A 16,423-nucleotide genomic window follows, 5' to 3' on the forward strand; every position below is an offset into this window, starting at 1 on the left:
CCTGGAAGGAGGAGTAGGTATAATGTTTGCATTCCCAAGTTTATGTTCATTTTTTATTCTGGTTCTCAATAACATTGCTGCTGAATTATTAGCAAGAGAGGGTGCATGTGATACACAACTGTTACAAGACTAATAGTTGATGGTTTCAAATCTTCAAGACTATGGACTTCAGAGAACTGATCTCTCGTTCCCTCGTGACATCCCAGCAGCTGGCTATCTTGTTAACTGCGACTTCTCTTTAGTTCACCTGAAAGAGAGAGAGAGAGGTTACCATGCAAACAATGTAGGAGGAGGGTCTAATGTGTATAATAATCAATTTTCAGTTATTAAAGGTATTGACTAAATATTGACCAGGTGCATGTTTCCTTTACCATTCAATCAATGGGTATCCCAACTGTTTGAAATCGGATGTTCGTAGTACAACCTAAAATTTAGCTACATTGTATAAAATTCTGAAAAGTACATGCACCCATTTATACTGAATAATTATATAATATAGCCCAAGCTATGGACAATTTGGGCCTGACCGATCTAAAAACACCATTATTGGACGTTCCAAACAAATATACTGTGTTTGGTCCTGCTTGGTCTAAATACAGTTACCATAGACCTCAATTTAATTAAAGTGACAAGACCTCTGCCCGAGGTTGCTTTTTTTGGAGGTGAAAAATTATTCGCATCTAATTGGAGGTAGGTACACCTAGTACCAAGAATAGAGAGAGTATCGAACGTAGGCATACTGTGTATCGAAAGTAGATGTCATCACCCACACTTGGATTGTCAAATTTCCCCGTATGTCCCGAGGGGGGGGGGGGTAGTGGGGCAACACCAGAGGAGGTCTGACATGCGTGCACGAATCACTATATAGTTCAGTGCATTGTGGTCACGTGATATGTCCAGGCCAAATGCACTAGCACTTGTAGTGATTCGTGCACGCATGTCGGACCTCCCCGACCAACACATTGATGATAGGTGCACTACAACAAAGGGAGCTAGAGAGCTAGTCTATTGATAGAGTATCTGGGTCCACTCAATAAGACCTGACACTACTCACCCTAGCATTGTCCAGCTCCCTCTGCAGACTAGCCACCATATCCACCAGCAGCAGCACTTAGCCAGGATGCCTTGAGACAGTCACTCTCTGGCTAGCTCTCTCTCTTCACTGCTTGTAGCCTGGTGTGCATGGAGCCATCTCTGTTAGCAACTGGGATCTATATACTGAGCTATATACTGTTTCAATGCTGCCTAGCTGTGAAGCTCTTAGTCTAGTCTATATAGCAGAGTCGAGTCTACAGTAGCTATATAGCTCAGTAGGCCATGTAGTAGGCCATGTGCAAATTTATAAATTCATTACTGCAGTGATCTTTACCGGATTACTGGCTAATATTTGTTCCCAAGTTGAAAGATCCATACCAAGAACATTGTCAGTAAAAAAAACTCATGCCACTTTATTCATTACCACAATAAGCGTCAAACAAAACAAAATAATGTGCAAATGTGCTTATGGTTCTATAGTGTTGGTAGTGTCTGATGGTGTTGACTGATCCATGACCTCCAGTCCTGCATGAGGAGGGAGGGAGACACAACAGTCAGCAACTAGCAAACCTACACTTGCAGTATATATCCAATACCATTTTGACAGTGTGTATTGCAAACACTTGGAATGCTGTTCTTACTATAATCATACAATTCACTATTGCATGGCAATACTGTACTGACAAGCAAGCTCACAAAGGTAATGGTCGAAGTGATCATAAACTAGGTATAATTATTTGTAACTCACATGTATGCTCCACACAGGCCTTGTGAATGCTGCGAACTGCCTCTCCGTCCTCAATCTTTGTAGCAATTTCCACTAATCGACCGTAAGTAGCTGTTGAATTCAATGGATTGAATTGGAGAATATTTTTACTCTTCCACTTCTTTAGAGCAGCGAGGAATTTCCCTGGAATACCAACAATTGTCAGATCAATAGCACCAATCTCAGCATCACTGAGGCCCAGCCTGTGCTTGTATCTGTCATAGCCAGCAATCTCGGTAGACAACTGGAGAAGAGCTTTATCCGAGCACTCTTGACTCAACTGAGCTGCAGTCGCTGTCACTATCGTCTGATGTGGCTGAACTGTACAGATCACATTATTTCCAATGACATACAACGCTATACTCTGAAATGTACACCAAATACTTTATCACTGTCACATGAGACCCCATACACAATACAACTGTCAAGGCTATAATTGAAGATTGCTTCAATTTAGATTGCTATACTTGTACAATAATTATGTCGTGAATAATTATAGTGATCACATTAATTCCCAAGTTGTTCCCTTAATTAGCTTATGCTAAAATCAATATTAAAGTTCCAACAAACATGTGAAAAAATGGATTAGGCAGGGGAAATAAGCAAGTATAATTATAGGAGAGAGCCGTACCAATGACATGTACATGTACAATTATAGTACTTAGAATGCTGTATACTATTATTGCATGGCACAACTGCATGACGAGCAAGTTCACAAAGTTAATAAGGTAACTCACATGTATCCTTGACACAGGCCTTGTGAATGCTGCGAACTGCCTCTCCGTCCTCAATCTCTGAGGCAATTTCCACTAATCGACCGTAAGTAGCTGTTGAATTCAATGGATTATCGAAAATGATGCTTTTACTCTTCCACTTCTTTAGAGCAGCGTGAAATCTCCCTGGGATATTATCAATGGTCTGATCGATATTCTCAATCTCAGCATCACTGAGGCCCAGCCTGAGCTTGTATTTGTCATAGCCAGCAATCTCGGTAGACAACTGGAGAAGAGCTTCATCCGAGCACTCTTGACTCAACTGAGCTGTAGTCGCTGTCAACTCATATTGTTGAACTGTACAGATAAAACATACACAGTTAAGTGACATCATTTCCTCTACAGTACTGTTCGGATTTACAAAATAATACTACAATCAAACCAATGCACAGTATCTGCTACCTGACTGAGTAGTTGTGTGCGGAGTGGCTAGTGGAGTCACTGCATTACCTGTGAGGAGGATATGACAATATAACAGTCATGCACTAGAGTACCACTTCATTACACAATGTTACGATCAAGCTACTCTTAGACCTAGGAGCTAAGAATCCAAGGTGCCATAATAAAAGCTTCACACTATATTATACATTTAATTTTTTGGGGCAGAGAACAAGCTTTCCAAATAAAAAGTAATAATGTAATACATGTAAGTATAGAAGTTGTAGGGCTTAGTATGATGAATTAGGACAACAAAGAAAGTAGTTACTTGAGGTTAGATAACTGCATTACCTGTGAAGATAATTAACAATAACAGTCATGAGACATTCTTACACGATGCAACGACTGCTGCATAGCTTCAATCTATAGATTGACCACTTGTACATACATTTATGTATAGTGTCACTATAATAAAGCTTCACACGCAATGGTAAGTGGGTTTGCATGCATGCTCTTACCGATACTTTTTCTCAGGCAGTGGTACACGGTGAAGAAATGCTTCTGGTTCTTGGAGATCTCACAACTGATAAAGCCTTTGAAGTGACCATTTGACGAGGCTTTGAATTCCAATTCATTTCCAGTCCCGCAGATTTTCGGACATCTCTTCCTCCACTTGAAAGAGAGGCTTGGACCTAGGTCCTCAGCAAATGGCAGAGCAAGGAGAGTAACATCATGTCCCAGGCTGACTTCCTGCACACACATAAAAAACAATAAGAAGAAAACTATCTGAAATGCAGGTACAAATAATCATTAGAAATCCTTCACTAACCTTTGCAAACCAACATTCTTGGTGAGGGCTGAGAGAGACTTTGTGTGTGCAGTTAAAGCAGGGATCAACTCCTGTTGTGAGGAGGCAAAGCTTGGAACTATCTTCATGTTTGCCACAATAGCAGTCGAAGGCAATAATCGGAGTGAGTAGTGGACTAATATCCTTCATCACCAACAGGAGGGTTGAGAGGACGTAGGAACAGAGCTCGTGCATCGTATGGTCCTTGTATTTTCGAATAATTCGTATTTCGTAGCTATCAACGTGAGAAATAAGGGTAACAAAATGCTTGGCAGATTCATCAATGTGAAAGGAGACAAGGTTTCTCTTTACTGGAGAATCAGTGGCAAGTTTCCAAGTCATGCCCAGAATGCCTTTGCCTTTACTTCCCCTTGAGACCAAATCACTGATCATGGCACAGAATATTCCAGTGGGAACGTATTGGGGGTCAAATGTGATCTTGATTGGAGAGGGTGTATCAATGCCAGTGGGGGGTGGTTTCGTTAGTTCCTCGGGAGATGCACACTTAAGAATAGCAGGGATGAAATACGTCGTTTCGATTTTTTCTGTGGTATGGCCTTCCTTCACCACTGCTGTGATTTTGGCCAAAAGATGGGAATGCTCGAGCAGTATGAGCAGCTTCTCAACAGGAATCAACTGGTCTTTCTTCACACCCTGGTTTTCTTCCGAATGGCATCGAGTGATTGTTTTCAGTGAGAATTGCCCCTTTAGTATCCAATTCTTTCTCTCAGCTTCCTTGAAGTGAATACTGCTCTCTTTAGAATGGAGCTCCAGCAGCGGATTGACAACGAGGACACTGAGGCTGTTGAATACCACTTGGGGGTTGCAAATGACAAAGTTCCCAAACCAACCATCTTTGTCCTTGATCTCTGGATGATAGATCAAAGCTCCAACGTACCGATCCAGATACCAAACGGTGAATCGAACCTCCTCCTCTCTCATCTTTAACCCCTCGGTACCGATACGAATGCATTCTTCCATAGACACAATGTCAAACTCTTTTCTCAGTACAACTCCAAACAAAAGCTGTTGTGGGCGAATTCGAAGCTTGGCATCTTTGAAATAGCTACTGAATAAGCCATGAAGATGTTCACGAAGAGGTTCCATATCAGAATCAGTGCCTTCGTAGTTGTCCACTGCTATGAATTTCTTGTCTTTTGGGTTAGAAAGTAAATCCTCAAACTTGCTGGTAATCGTGCTCACGGCTTCGTTTTTCTCCGTTAACTTTTGCTCTAAACGGTTTTGGACACATTTATTGAAAGGGTCCGAGTTGAGGTGTTGGCTGATTGTTTGCTCAATGGCAGCTGTGTCTTCTGCACTGACGTTAGCTTGCTTATCACTATTCTTTTGAGTCAAAATGTCCCGAATTGCTTTCTTTTGTTCGTGTTCTTCTAGGCTCTTGCTGGCAGTGGTACTATCGCTCTTGCAGACAGCTTTTGTTGAGGAACAATATTTCTCGTATAGAAGATCGACTTTGATTTGCATTGCCAGTTCATCCTTGAAAGTACCTATGAGGGTAGCAACAGGCTTAGTAGAGCCTAGGTTGCCCAGTTTACTACACTGATGTCTGTCAATATCCGAGTCAATCTTAGTATGATGGTTGATACCTGAGAGGATTTGAGAGAGCGTTTCTCTGTTTGTGTAAGTTAAATCGTACGGTGTGATCTTGTCCTTTCCTCGTTCGTAGGAGACTTGACACATGTCATCGAGGTCTTTGTCCAGTCGAAAGAATACCAGAAAAATCCCTGCGCCTTTGCTTAGAAAAGGAAACATCTCCACAAATCCAGGCTGCCCACCTATATCGACCAGATTGAGTAGGACTTTGTTCAGCAGCTCTTTAGTGTACTCTCCTGAACCCACAATACTCCGAAGTCTCGACACAACCTTTTCAACATCTACAGTGGTCACTTTCACGACCTTTTCCGGTGGTTCTGGTGTTGGCCCAGGTGTTGGTGATACCGTTTCTTTGGGTGCAGTAGAAGCTTCATCAATCTTGAGTTGAGTTTGCTTCTTTGGGTCAGTGGTTTCTTTTGTGGGCTGTTCCTTAGGTGGACTGACAGTGCTGTCTTCAATAGGTTCACAGGACATAAGGTAAGAGAAGATAAACTGTGTTTCTTCCTCTAGACTTGAAGATGCTTTGAATTCAAGCTTGGTTCCAGATTTGTCCACAAAGGCCAATACTTGTTCACACTCGGCTAGTAATGTACTGCAACGTTTCCTTTGATCTTCGGGCAGCAAAGACAGGTTAGTAATGGATCCAACAAGCCGCTGTCGAGTGGTCGTTTTTCCAAGACCCGAGGGACCAATGAAGTGCGTCTTGAGATAGTGTAGCTCTATTGTACCACTTGTGTCGGCCATCAGCTCATCCAGTTTTTTCAAGTAGGTTTGGTTTTGAATATTGACTGTAAAAGAGCAAACAATCGGTCATACGTAATTATTTATTAAATCAAAGTATTTAATTTCAGTAAATTGAGGTATATAAATTGTAACATTAGATAAACGGCATGCACTAACTACAATTGTGTTCAATGGTTCGGGAGCTGAATTTAGTAGTTCCAATTTTATGATTTTCTGAACAAGACATCTCGACTGGTAAGTTTATGGTGAATGGTTGTCTATTTGGTGATACGTATAATTATACAGTAGCCATCATAAGTTTCCGTTTCGTTTTTAAAGCTGGCATAACAACACAACAGCAACGCAAGGCAACTTATTACAAATTTATACGACGTTAGAGCATAATTATACATTGTTAATGTAGCGTATGATACTATAAACGAGGCTATTTATTAAACCTACCCAGTTGCTATGATACAGACCCCAAGTGGGGAATATGATACTTTGTTGCATTTTGAGTGGGCAGATCAAAGGAAACACTGTGCCAAAATCTGCCATATGGCACAGGTCAAGCCTTGAACTGTGCCACTATCTAGATACTGGCATAGTATGGCTGAAGTTACCTAAAGCCCACCATATGGCACAGGTCAAGCCACAGGTCAAGCCTTGAACTGTGCCACTATCTAGATACTGGCATAGTATGGCTGAAGTTACCTATAGCCCACCCTCCACCCAGTAACCTGAAACGGTCCCTTTTATAGTATAACACTGTTAAACAGATTCAGTGGTAGGCAGAAAACATTTTTCGTGCGTCTGGAGCATTCCACAGCCACCACAAGTAGTTGAAACTAGTTGTCCTATAAAAGGAGTGATGTGTACATGGAAAGGAATGCACAAGGAATGCAACAAATCAGTTGTTACACAGCTCACTCATGCGCACATGGGATATTATTGGCTCAGTAGTGCCTTTGCCCTCGAGGCCTGCGGCCCTAGGGACTAAGTCACTATTCTACTCTATCTATGTATGAAATCTTGAATCTTGGAGAATTCTGACAAGTCATCTGTTTAGGTAATGTTAAATTCGTACGGAATGACCCACAGGGAATGTCCCTTTAATCTTTAGCGAGGTTTTACAATAAATCACTTAAACGTTGCAATCTGATGAATTGCACAATTTCAGCAGTTGGAACGAACTATAACATAGACATACACTGCCCTAGCTCAGTGTATTTACTGCATGTTCTTAGGTGCTCTAGTACATATCAATGCTTGCATGCTTCCTTGTTGAGGTTGCTGAGGAAGATATTCCATGTGTTGTACTTGAACTTTTCATCACTTGTAACGATACTCTGATTTAACCACACCCATTATATAATAATATAATTATGTTATCATAAAAAATTAATGTAGACACTATAGCTACATATTGTCTGGAATCTCCTCGCCCGGCTTTAGAGACACCTCAATTTAGGTTGCTAGGCAACCAAAACACATTCAATATGAAACCTTAATGAATAAATTATAATTAGCGTGCAGTGAAAATTAATCTGACGGCAAAAATTAATTAAATTAATGGTTAATAAGCTCAACAACAGTCCGTACTCCATGCATGCAGTCATCGACTATGGTGTATCAGAGGGTCATGTATGGTAACATGACTATAGTGTATACCATATTCTTGACGACCCATGCAGGGTGTATGCACACACACACACTACCATATACACATCGCTGTGCATGCGTGCCGAGGCATAATCATTCCATGCATGCATGGGCGCACAGTAAAACCTTTCAATCACATGTACAGGGTCATGATAAAATGAGTATTATTATAACGTACAGTATAGCAGCCAATATAAAGTACCTGTTCCGTTTACGTAGTACGTCCGTAGTACGCTGGTAATAAACGCTAAAAAAATATACGCTCAAGATACACTGTAATTTATACACTGTTACGTTTTTTTTTCTAATTCAACTGTTGTTACATTCGGCTATATACCCATGCAGCTCTGCACGCAGCTAGCTATTATGAACTTTTGTAGCAGTTACCTGTTGGATAATTATTACAGCTAGCTATAGCTCTGACCTTGTAGAACAGAGATAGGGCTCATAATTATAGAGCTGCAGACATCCTGTTTGATGAGAAAGTTGAAAAACTTTGGTGCGTTTTATGTCTTTGTTGTAGATGCTTACAGCTAGACATAACATAGCTAAGTAACTAGTCAGCTATGACACACGAGTTGACTAGGATTGTCTCTTAAAAACTTTGGTACGTTTTATGTCTTTGTTGTAGATGCTTACAGCTAGACATAGCATAGCCTCGATCCCAGGCCGAGTTTTCGCTTTTATAACGGTTAGGCGAACAACTGGGCCTGGTACTAGTTGTCTGCGCATGCGTCAGTCGTTCGTCAGATTCTGACGAATGGATATTCTCGTTCACTTTCGTGACATTTATATTCGTGTACTATCGTGTACTAGAAATCAGTTCCCGTTTTATCATTATTGGAATCGATTGGAATGGCTCTTAGCTGAAGCTTCTCTCTTCTCTGAAGCTTATTCTGAAGACTGAACAACAAGGGAAGAGGTATAAAGCTTTATCAAGCTTGTTAAGGTCAGATATTTTTGTGTGGGCCCTATGGCCGGCTATGCTATCAAGTCTTGTTCATGTTTGGCAAGAATGTAGGTAGACTATAGTTTCATCATTAATATGGTGGATCAAGTGAAGAGTGTGAGCTAGAGAACTTGGTGCTGCCATCATCAGCTCGTCGACAATGACACTATAACCGAGAAATTTCTACACGTATTTAAAATGTCTACTTCTCTGTACAGGAGCAATGGCTAATATCCAGCTGTCCCAACAGTGCTCCTCTTGGCTATACTAACGGACGAGACTGGACAGTTTGAGGTAAGGGTTTAACCGTCTTTGGTTTCTTTTAATATTGTCCTATACTCACAGACACAGGACTGGAGTATGACCTGCTCATTCGAGCGTTGCTGGGTAGCTCAGAGACATCAAGAGAATCTACGTTTTCTCAAGCAATGAGTTACGAGTTGGGGCCTAGAATCAGAGAAGTCCAGCAGCCTGCTAAATCTTTTTGAAACGTAATTTGAAGGCATTCAATCATCCTGAAGTTGCCCTGGGTCACTGTAATTGTGCTGCAGCACAACTGGCAACTCCCCAGGCCTTTGTGAAGCAGCTCCCTATGTGCATCTTTTGTGTACTCACTCTGTGCATTTTCTGTGTACAAATTTCTATTATTGATTTATTAAATATTTTTGCCGACCACAAATATACAATGAAAATTTGACGCATGCGCAGACAACTAGTACCAGGCCCAGTTGTTCGCCTAACCGTTATAAAAGCGAAAACTCGGCCTGGGATCGAGGCTAGACATAGCATAGCTAAGTAACTAGTCAGCTATAACACACGAGATGACTATAGGATTGTCTCTTCGTTTGTTTTCTAACACTTTTCTGCGAAAAGTATTTGCTTGCAACGTGCAACGGTAAATATAATACGGTGTGAAAACGGAAATGTTATAAACGTGTACTACGAACCTACTACAGACTTATTACACGTAAACGGAACGGGTACTTTATATTGACCACTATTGTATGTGTATAAAGAGAAGAGGGCATGCAACTCACTAAAAGTGTGAGGCTGTATCAATTTACACATGAACGGCAGGTCTAAAAATAGCGACAGTATGAATTATTTTGGCTGAGTCTGAGCAGCACGCCCACTTCTCTTAATAATTAAGGAATTATTACTCACTTGGGTTAGGGCCTTCCTTTGAAGTGGAAAGATGTTTGGAACCATTTGGAGTATCTGAGGTGTAACAGTAAGAAGTCATATGTACAACACAGTATAAAAAGTGATTCGAAAGGTCTTCGTTCTACAATAGATGGGTAGGCACATGATCATTGTTGGGCTATAATAGAGTCTCCTACCAGTTGTTTCTGGTTGTTCATTGCCGGCACTGGGTGTCTGTTGACCAGAGAGAGGGTCAGAGGTCACTGGAGGAGAATGAGACAATTGTCTGACAGTCAGTACATAAAAACCAACTCCAATGACTATAGGCTGTACACTGAAAAAAGGTCAGAATCACTTGAGACATAATCTTATGCCAATAACAATGCTGATAAAAAATCTCAACTGCTGTAGGAAAGGCAATGAATAACATTCGTCATTAAGACCGTAATTATTAGACTATTGCTCCTGCGTCCTCTGGGTGAGGATTAAAACATGTTTAGCTGACTCAGCATTAATAAACCTAACATGGTAGGGGAGTAGATGCTCAGTGTATAGCATATTACTAATCACATAGGATATGTAACACCAAGAGTTCATTAGGAAGAGTACGCAACTCCACTTAAAACCATAGTAAGCGTTCCTTCAGTCCTACGTCACAACCGCATGCTGTTGTATAAACTGTGAACTCAAATTTGCAATGAATAACATAGTGATGATTATCACTAATGTTATTCATTTACAACTGAGGTAGGAAAGGCAATGAATAACAGCGTTACTAATTTTATTCATTGCCTTTCCTACTTGTTGCGGTTACAACAGCCAGTATCTGTGACGTAGGAGTGGAGGAATGCTTTTTGTGCACAGTCTATTGGAGTTGCGTAATGAACTCTTGGTAACACTCAATGACATGGTTACTAGAGATTCATGGCAACGTAATGTTTAGGCAAGTAAACCACTTTACCCTAGCTTGGCTATAGGAACATGTTAGACTAGTGCGTAATTGAATGCCAAATTAATGTTAGAGCAAATGTTACAGGGTGGGGGAAAGTGAACCAGGGGGATATCCCTAACATTATGGGGGGGGGGTAAATTGATCCACTTTCCTCCCCATGCACTGTATGCCCTAGCCTGGTATTACTCACTTGATGAGGTCTTGTCAACAATTGAATTAGAAAGAAGTTGTTCGGAACCATTTCGAGTATCTGAGTGTGACAGTAACAATTAATAATTATGTCATCTAACACATAAAGTATATACAACTGCAATAGTAATTCAGAACCTCTCCAATCTACGTAACAGTATAGACACACACGCACGCACGCACGCACGCACGCACGCACGCACACACACACACACACACACACACACACACACACACACACACACACACACACACACACACACACACACACACACACACACACACACACACACACACACACACACACACGTGGTCATGTGTAGCAGGTTTTTTAGCTGGATAGTAAACCTGAGGGAGTGTAGTGGCTTGCAGAAGCCACTAATCACTCCAGGGTTACTATCCAGCTAAGAAGCTGTACTACACATGGTCTATCTCATGGTCTATCTCCCTTAGAAAATGCATTTTTGTTGGTACTAGTTAGAGCCCTGCTAGCAGGTCACTAACCAGATAGTGACCTGCTAGCAGGTTTCTTAGTTGGCAGTGGCCACTTCAAAGCTTGAATATGCAAATTTTTTCTAAACAGTGCCAAAGTCTATTTGTTGAGGTTGACCTTCATAATGTTGTCATAACTCATAACTTTGTGTACTTCTAAATTTACTAACCCTAAGCTTCATACATATACAATTGTATACCATTGGATTCCTTGTTAAAAGCGCTTCTTATCTGCATGCTGTAGGCTACAACCAGCTAAAAGTTAACCATGTAAAAGTTCCTGGCATACTTGTCAACCATAAATGAAGCCATAATTGATCACATAACTTCCGGGGCTGAACTCAACGCAAATAGACTTTAGTGATGTATTATAGGCCAAGAAGTAGAATGGAATGTGCGTGGGAGTTGTCATTAATGAACTCCTGATTACCATATAGCGGGTAATTTTCGTAGGGTAAAAAATTTTTCAAATCAAGAAACGATGGTTTTCGTGAGTAAAAATTTCGTTTAGTCTCGTTTCCCGCCTGCATTTCTATGTTCCGGTAAGCCATGCCTACGTTGTGGAGGTCAGCTTGCCCACGAAAATAACGAATACATTACCCCACGAAAATTACCCGCTATACGGTATGACGTTTCACATTCCACGCCGGTATTATTAGGGGTCTACAAAACACGTAATTGTACCACAACCATTTGTCCTACAAAAACAACAAAGGTATCTATGAAACCGGCATGGCTTGCTCTATTGGTGTACCAAATTTAAGCTTCATACACCTCTGTCTGTGGAAATTAGGTATGGGATTTCTAGAGACACATACCTGGTTTAGGAGTGGAGGGCTGTAGAGACTGGAGATAATTAATAACTTCAGTGCACCTCCACACTACTGCCACGTCAAGAGGAGTGTTGCCATCTTCATCAGTCACATCTGGACAGGTAAGGGACAGAGATCTTGTAGTAGTACTGACATCATTGACCATTACCATGCATGCACAGTCAGCACAATCAGATACTTATCGAGTACAGGATGCCTATTATTATAATATTAGTATCGTGTATGTATTGTATTACAGTTACCATAATTATAATTATGACTACATGATGATACATACAGGTACACTGATTAATTCACGGGTTGTTTACATTTCCAATCAGAGGATCTAATGAAACGGTACCCACTACAAAAATGACTCACCAACATCAACCTTGAGTACCTCCACAAGGTATTTCACAACTTGTATACTTCCTTCCCAACAAGCATGGTGTAGTGGTGTTTGGTTCGTCTTGTCCCTCGCATCTGTATGTGGTGATATAACCTCAGAGTAGTGATGACATGCACACACAATGACAACTCAACTAAAATGTATTATTGGTTTGTATAGTATTCAAAATGAAGTTAATTATGATAATAAATACACCATGCAGCTTCTCCGTGCTGGTCAGTAATTATCCCAGCTGGGTGAGATAATTATGTTATTAGTGTGCGTGTACACAGTATCAAGGATTGTGGGAAATGAGAAAAAAACATGTCTTATAATTATTATTACAATCTACATGTACATCAACACATGCATGTTTTGTAATCTAGGAAATTAAACAGTCTATAAAAACATTCTTGTTGGGCTCAATCCTTTAGCTATGAACACTACGCGACTGACACACACTTACCAATACGGCATTTCATCTCTTGTGAGAGATACACCACAGTCTCCATATGTCCTCCCACACACGCAAAGTGAAATGCAGTCTCGCCCCAATATCCATCCTGTTTCTCTATATCAGCTCCACCACTAACGAGTGCTCTAGTGATCTCCAGGTAGCCCCTCTTGCATGCTCGGTGTACTGGAGGTGGTCTATAATTGGCACTCCACTCCTTACTCCAGTAGAGCTGGTGATTGGGGTTGGCCCCCTGTCCCAAAACGGACCTCACTTTGCTGACATCCTTATTGTCTACAGCCTCCCACAGATCCCTGGCCAGCTGCTCCTGAACACTGCATGTACAATAGTGTGTGCATGTGTGTGTGGGTATAGGTACATTTTGTAGGTAGGTGTGCGTGTGTGACATGCAATTCAACAAATTGCTTACGTGGGTGTATCTGGTTCAGTTTCCAGTCTCCTGTGTGATGTGTGTAGGTGTGTGTGATGTGTGTAGGTGTGTGTGTGTGTGAATGTGTGTGTGTGTGTGTGTGTGTGGGTATAGGTACATTTTGTAGGTAGGTGTGCGTGTGTGACATGCAATTCAATAAATTGCTTACCTGGGTGTATCTGGTTCAGTTTCCAGTCTCCTGTGTGATGTGTGTATGTGTGTGTGTGTGTGTGTGTGTGTGTGTGGGTATAGGTACATTTTGTAGGTATAGGTGTGTGTGGGACATGCAATTCAACAAATTGCTTACCTGGGTGTATCTGGCACAGTGTCCAGCCTCCTGTGTGCATGTGTGTGTGTGTGTGTGTGTGTGTGTGTGTGGGTGTGTGTGTGTGTGTGGGTGTGGGTGGGTGGGTGTGTGTGGGTGTATACAATGTACATTAATAAGCTCTTGTGAGCATTTATAAGCTCCACACTATAACAATCAGGTGGTGTCATTAAGGATTTAGTATAGAGGGGGAAATAAGGCGTGCTTTTGAAAAGTAACTAGAACATTTTTCTGAAAAAGGTCAACTGTTATTTCAATACCCTGTTAGTATGTAACACTGCCAGCTATGGTCACTCAGTCATACAACTAGTACCTGAATGCAAATTTTAGGGGAGGGGGGGGATTGGAGCCAGAGGGGGATATCCCTGTATGACACCCTGACAATGATTAGCTATAAATTTATAGCCTGTTAAAATTAATTGCAAGCTAAATTGTACTTTGCTCACGTTCTCCTCTCTGGGGTCTTGAAACCGAGTTTCTTGCGAATCCACGGCACTAACCTGATGTGTGTGTTAAGGGGTCAAGTTTGTGTACGGACAATTATAATAATTATTACAATCAAAGTACTTCTTGATGCATGGTGGTATATGCAAGTTACTAGCTAGAGTAACACAACATGCAGAGCTTCCATTGATGAGCTCCAATTCTGATGAGGTGATTCCACCTCTGACTAATGGAATGATCCTCCCTCCATGCAATCACAAGGTGGCACTCTAGTCTACATGTGTTCACTCACCCTGAGTCTTGTCCAGTAGCCATTATATTGAAGCTTTGGACACACACTTGAGCTTACTTTGTAAGTCTCAGTTCTGTCACTTTTTCAGTAAACAAAGTAAAGTGCCACACGCTCTTTTTGCGTTTTGAATCTAAAATTAATCAGTCTGGTCTAGCTAGCTCGAGGCTGTTTCTCCAGGAGGCATTTTGATATTCATAGAATTTTAATTGAAAACACACCCCTAACTTTATCAATAAGCGGAAGTGCATAATTTTTACTGATTAATTTTAGTCATACCGTATAGCGCGAAATTTTCGAGGCACTTATATTTCGTGGATTGGCCTCTAAAAGCCATTTCGTTGCACAATGTTCGCGGAATGACTGCTTACCGGAAGCCACGCCTTTAGATCCTGCACGTTATAGCAGGTAAAGAACGATTTTCGTGGACTTAATTTTCGTGTGGATTGCTAACCCACGAAATCCACGAAAATTAAGCCCCTCGAAAATTTCGCGCTATACGGTAATTATTTTCATGACCAAAAATCATACAAATTTATCCTTTCTTTTCTTTTAGTGCCTTTAATTTTGTGATATTAACTGTTTGTAAAGCTGTCAATTTCCAAGGGCGAGGGCCTGAGAAACTACAAATACACACAGTCAATAGTCCAGTCATGTGATCCTACTACACACACACAAAACAACACTTATAGATCTACTACACACACGAAAAAATAAATATTAAAAATTTAGCTAAAAGGAACTGCTCAAAATTTATCTACAGTTGTCACTGTCGTCGTAACCTTTGAACCCTCTCCAAGGGGGGTGCTCTAAACAAGTTTCGTTTTGCATTGTCAGCAGTATTATAAGTGGGCGGGGTAGAGGAACGTCCATCAAATGAAGTGCTACCATAGGAAATGGACTGCCAGTCTGTGTGTGTGTGTGTGTGTGTGTGTGTGTGTGTGTGTGTGTGTGTGTGTGTGTGTGTGTGTGTGTGTGTGTGTGTGTGGGAGGTTATGAGTTGAATATTCAGTATACAGGTTAATATGCACCACAATATAATAGTAATCTCTCCATAGCATGTGTTTGGACCTGTGTTAGCAGACCACCCTCTATAATACAGCCAGGTTAATGGGCCCCAAAGTCTCCATAGCATGTGTTTGGACCTGTGTTAGCAGGCCACCCTCTATAATACAGCCAGGTTAATGGTCCCCAAAGTCTCCATAGCATGTGTTTGGACCTGTGTCAGCAGACCACCCTCTATAATACAGCCAGGTTAATGGTCCCCAAAGTCTCCATAGCATGTGTTTGGACCTGTGTCAGCAGGCCACCCTCTATAATACAGCCAGGTTAATGGCCTCAAAGTCTCCATAGCATGTGTTTGGACCTGTGTTAGCAGGCCACCCTCTATAATACAGCCAGGTTAATGGACCTCATAGCATGTGTTTGGACCTGTGTTAGCAGGCCACCCTCTATAATACAGCCAGGTTAATGGGCCTCAAAGTCTCCATAGCATGTGTTTGGACCTGTGTTAGCAGGCCACCCTCTATAATACAGCCAGGTTAATGGACCTCATAGCATGTGTTTGGACCTGTGTTAGCAGGCCACCCTCTATAATACAGCCAGGTTAATGGTCCCCAAAGTCTCCATAGCATGTGTTTGGACCTGTGTTAGCAGACCACCCTCTATAATACAGCCACTGTTGGTCTACCCACCACTATACATACACAGGGTTATACTAATAGTAAGGTACTCACAAAGACATTAGTGACATGGTTG

The 16,423-nt window shown here is 41.4% G+C and overlaps 2 protein-coding genes and 1 long non-coding RNA gene across 3 annotated transcripts in view; 1 reads left to right on the forward strand and 2 right to left on the reverse strand.

Moving 5' to 3' along the window:
• Positions 1-1,419: 1,419 nt before the first annotated feature.
• The window catches only part of LOC135352115 (uncharacterized), a 70,713-nt gene continuing 55,709 nt past the window's right edge, over positions 1,420-16,423 (reverse strand). The window contains exons 14-16 of the mRNA XM_064551291.1: positions 2,539-2,871; positions 1,784-2,122; positions 1,420-1,560 (exon numbers count right to left, since the gene is read on the reverse strand). Coding sequence (XP_064407361.1) covers positions 1,559-1,560; positions 1,784-2,122; positions 2,539-2,871 — 674 coding nt within the window. The 3' untranslated portion in view covers positions 1,420-1,558. The remainder of the gene's footprint in view (positions 1,561-1,783; positions 2,123-2,538; positions 2,872-16,423) is intronic.
• LOC135333094 (uncharacterized) lies at positions 8,754-9,409 on the forward strand. The gene is made up of 2 exons (XR_010393751.1): positions 8,754-9,041; positions 9,093-9,409. It is a non-coding gene; the product is annotated as an uncharacterized LOC135333094 (long non-coding RNA).
• LOC135331941 (ankyrin repeat domain-containing protein 1-like) lies at positions 12,514-14,932 on the reverse strand. Its single transcript, XM_064527251.1, has 5 exons — positions 14,669-14,932; positions 14,379-14,432; positions 13,915-13,944; positions 13,190-13,512; positions 12,514-12,818 (listed from the first exon to the last, which is right to left on the reverse strand). The coding sequence occupies exons 1-5, from the start codon at positions 14,689-14,691 to the stop codon at positions 12,700-12,702; spliced, it is 549 nt and encodes a 182-aa protein (XP_064383321.1). The 5' UTR covers positions 14,692-14,932; the 3' UTR covers positions 12,514-12,699.

Source organism: Halichondria panicea, chromosome 1 (assembly GCF_963675165.1).
Source record: "Halichondria panicea chromosome 1, odHalPani1.1, whole genome shotgun sequence".
Taxonomy (NCBI): Eukaryota; Metazoa; Porifera; class Demospongiae; order Suberitida; family Halichondriidae; genus Halichondria; species Halichondria panicea.

Bases quoted from the DNA above. Each gene is read 5' to 3' on its own strand.
- LOC135331941 (XM_064527251.1), bottom strand. From the start codon at position 14,691: ATGGCTACTGGACAAGACTCAGG. The intron at 14,433-14,668 runs GTGAGTGAACAC...CACACACATCAG, and splicing joins GCTACTGGACAAGACTCAGG to GTTAGTGCCGTGGATTCGCA. The intron at 13,513-13,914 runs GTAAGCAATTTG...TTGTACATGCAG, and splicing joins ACTGTGCCAGATACACCCAG to TGTTCAGGAGCAGCTGGCCA.